Source organism: Manacus vitellinus, unplaced genomic scaffold (genome assembly GCF_001715985.3).
Source record: "Manacus vitellinus isolate BGI_N305 unplaced genomic scaffold, ASM171598v3 scaffold_93_pilon, whole genome shotgun sequence".
Taxonomy (NCBI): Eukaryota; Metazoa; Chordata; class Aves; order Passeriformes; family Pipridae; genus Manacus; species Manacus vitellinus.
The window spans coordinates 509,769-511,962 of record NW_021940884.1 but is presented as its reverse complement, the minus strand read 5'-3'; the positions used below and the strand labels follow the sequence as shown (position 1 = coordinate 511,962).

The window sequence follows — 2,194 nt, the reverse complement described above, 5'->3', positions numbered from 1 at the left end:
GGGGGGGTGTTTAACTCCCCCTACCCCCGTCCTTCTGATGCCCAGAGGGGCAGAGATGAGACTGTCCCCAAAGCTCCCTTCTTATGTCCCCCTCTGTGGGAGGGTGCATGGGGCAGGCCAGGGGCAGGAGCTGCTTGGAACATCCTGGACAACCTGAGCAGGGAGCAGCAGTGCTCACTCAGAGGGCACAGGGCTCCCTGGCATCGAGATGCCCAGGGACAGCTCTGGGGGATGGACACTGTGCACGGTGATGCCGAGGGAGGCTGGGGCACCACAAGCACCGTGGCTGCTCAGAGGGGGCTCACACTGAACTGGTCTCATGGCAGAGCCCTGGCACCCACGGCTTGGCTGGGGGGGTCCCACCAGCCCTCCAGCATCCGGGGAACCATCGCTGGGCCACAGGTGCCTGGGAGATGCAGAGGGGAGGCAGGAAGGTGAGGAGGGAGCAGGAGCAGGAGGTTTCACACGGGCTGTGCTGAGCCCCACCCGCAGCAGGTCAGGGCCGGGGGCTCGGCGTCACCACAGGAGCAGGCGTGTGCTCCGGTCACCCATCAGGAGCCTTTGGGGGACAAAAGAGAGAGGAATCCAAGGTCAGCCTTTCTGCCATGGCAAGGGAGCAACAGGGACACAGCGATGGCAGCAGCCCAGCACCAGTCAGAGCTGGATTCGCCATGCAAGACATGGATGGAGCAAACACAGGGATTTGGACACAGGTTGGAACTCTGCTGTCATCCTGTCCTCATGAGAAGGAAAAGGGAAAGGACTTTCCAGCCCTTGGACATCTTTCTGGAAAAGTGTCTGCTTGCAGTGCGGGTGCAGGGAGCAGAGCAGCAGCACAGGGGGTACAGCGGGTCAGTCTGCATGGCCCCACTCCCCATCCTGCCACAGGCACCACGTACCTCACCAGCACAGCGACCAGGAGGGCAGCGACCATGGGCCCTACCCAGTAAACCCAGTGGTAGTCCCAGTAGTTTGCCACCAGAGCTGGTCCGAAGGCTCGGGCAGGGTTCATGCAGGCTCCGGACACGCCGCCCCTGGAATGCAAACAGAGTGGCTGCATCATTGTGGAGGGACACGGGACCAGCACCATCCCCTGGCTCAGACCACCCTGGTCCCATCCCAGCACGGCTGCTTGGTCACAGGGATGGTTTTCCTTGGCAGCCCAGAGTCGTGTGGCTGCTCAGCTGCCACACAGGGACCAGCCCAGCCCTGGGAGCGGCCGCTCACCAGCACCTGCCTTCACTCATGGCACTGGCAAGTTCCTGGGGAAAACCCAGTGTGAGGTAGAAGCACCAGTGCCAAGTTTATTTTGGGGCATCCCAGGAGCCAGGCTGTCAAACAGGGAAGGCTCCATGCCATGCACAGGTTGTGGAGCAGGGGATGGGGATGGAAGTGATTACAGGTTAAAGAAAACTGCAAGGGATAAATATTTGCCAAGAGGTTTGTGCTGTGTGTAAACAGGGGCTCGAGGTCCCACTAGAGCAGGTGGGCACTGCCTTAGCCCAACACTCCCTTAACATTCCTAATTGCATGTGCTCATTATCCCATCACAGAGGCACTGGAGCTGGGCTGCTCTCCCGACACATGGAGAAAGCTGCAAGCTTGGCAGCACTTCCAGCAGCCATGGGGACATGAAGGACATAAACCCTCTCCTGTTTGCTCAGAGCTTCCTACAGCAAACATGGCCCAGGGGGGCCTGGGGTTTATCACCCACCACTGGTGCCTGTGATAGCTGCATCAGCTCTGGTGCCACGCGCCAGGATGAGCTGACAGACACGCCTGTGCCTGGCCAGACTGCACACCATGGCTCTCCCAAAACTACCAGGGCACCCAATGGGCTCATTTGACTCCTTCCTGGTGTGCCCAGCTTGTCTCAGTTTCCCTGGACAGCAGGGCCTGTGTTGTGCTGCATGAGGGCATGTCCCATCCCAGCCCACCCCGTCCCACCCCAGGCACGGGCACTCTCCTCCCTGGGGCACAGTTCAGCTGGCTGAGCAGGGCAGCCCTGACTGTGGGTGTTCAGAGCTGCCCCTGGGGCTCCAAGCACCAGCTCCATCCCCACAGCCAGCGGTCCCCCCCCGACCCCCTGCCTGGTGACATCAGCTGCTGGAGCGGTGGCACTGGATGGCACCGTCTGCCGGCAGGAACGGGCACAGGGCTCAGGAGCTCACCCTGCCAGGATGTCGACCGTGAC

At 61.3% G+C, this 2,194-nt stretch overlaps 1 protein-coding gene across 1 annotated transcript in view; it reads right to left on the bottom strand.

Moving 5' to 3' along the window:
• Positions 1-516: 516 nt before the first annotated feature.
• The window catches only part of AQP8 (aquaporin 8), a gene marked incomplete at its 5' end in the record, with an annotated part of 4,766 nt that continues 3,088 nt past the window's right edge, over positions 517-2,194 (bottom strand). The window contains 3 exons of the mRNA XM_029965254.1: positions 517-559; positions 900-1,034; positions 2,172-2,194. The exon at positions 2,172-2,194 is cut by the window's right edge and continues 1 nt beyond it. Of these exons, the coding sequence (XP_029821114.1) occupies positions 517-559; positions 900-1,034; positions 2,172-2,194 (201 nt within the window). The remainder of the gene's footprint in view (positions 560-899; positions 1,035-2,171) is intronic.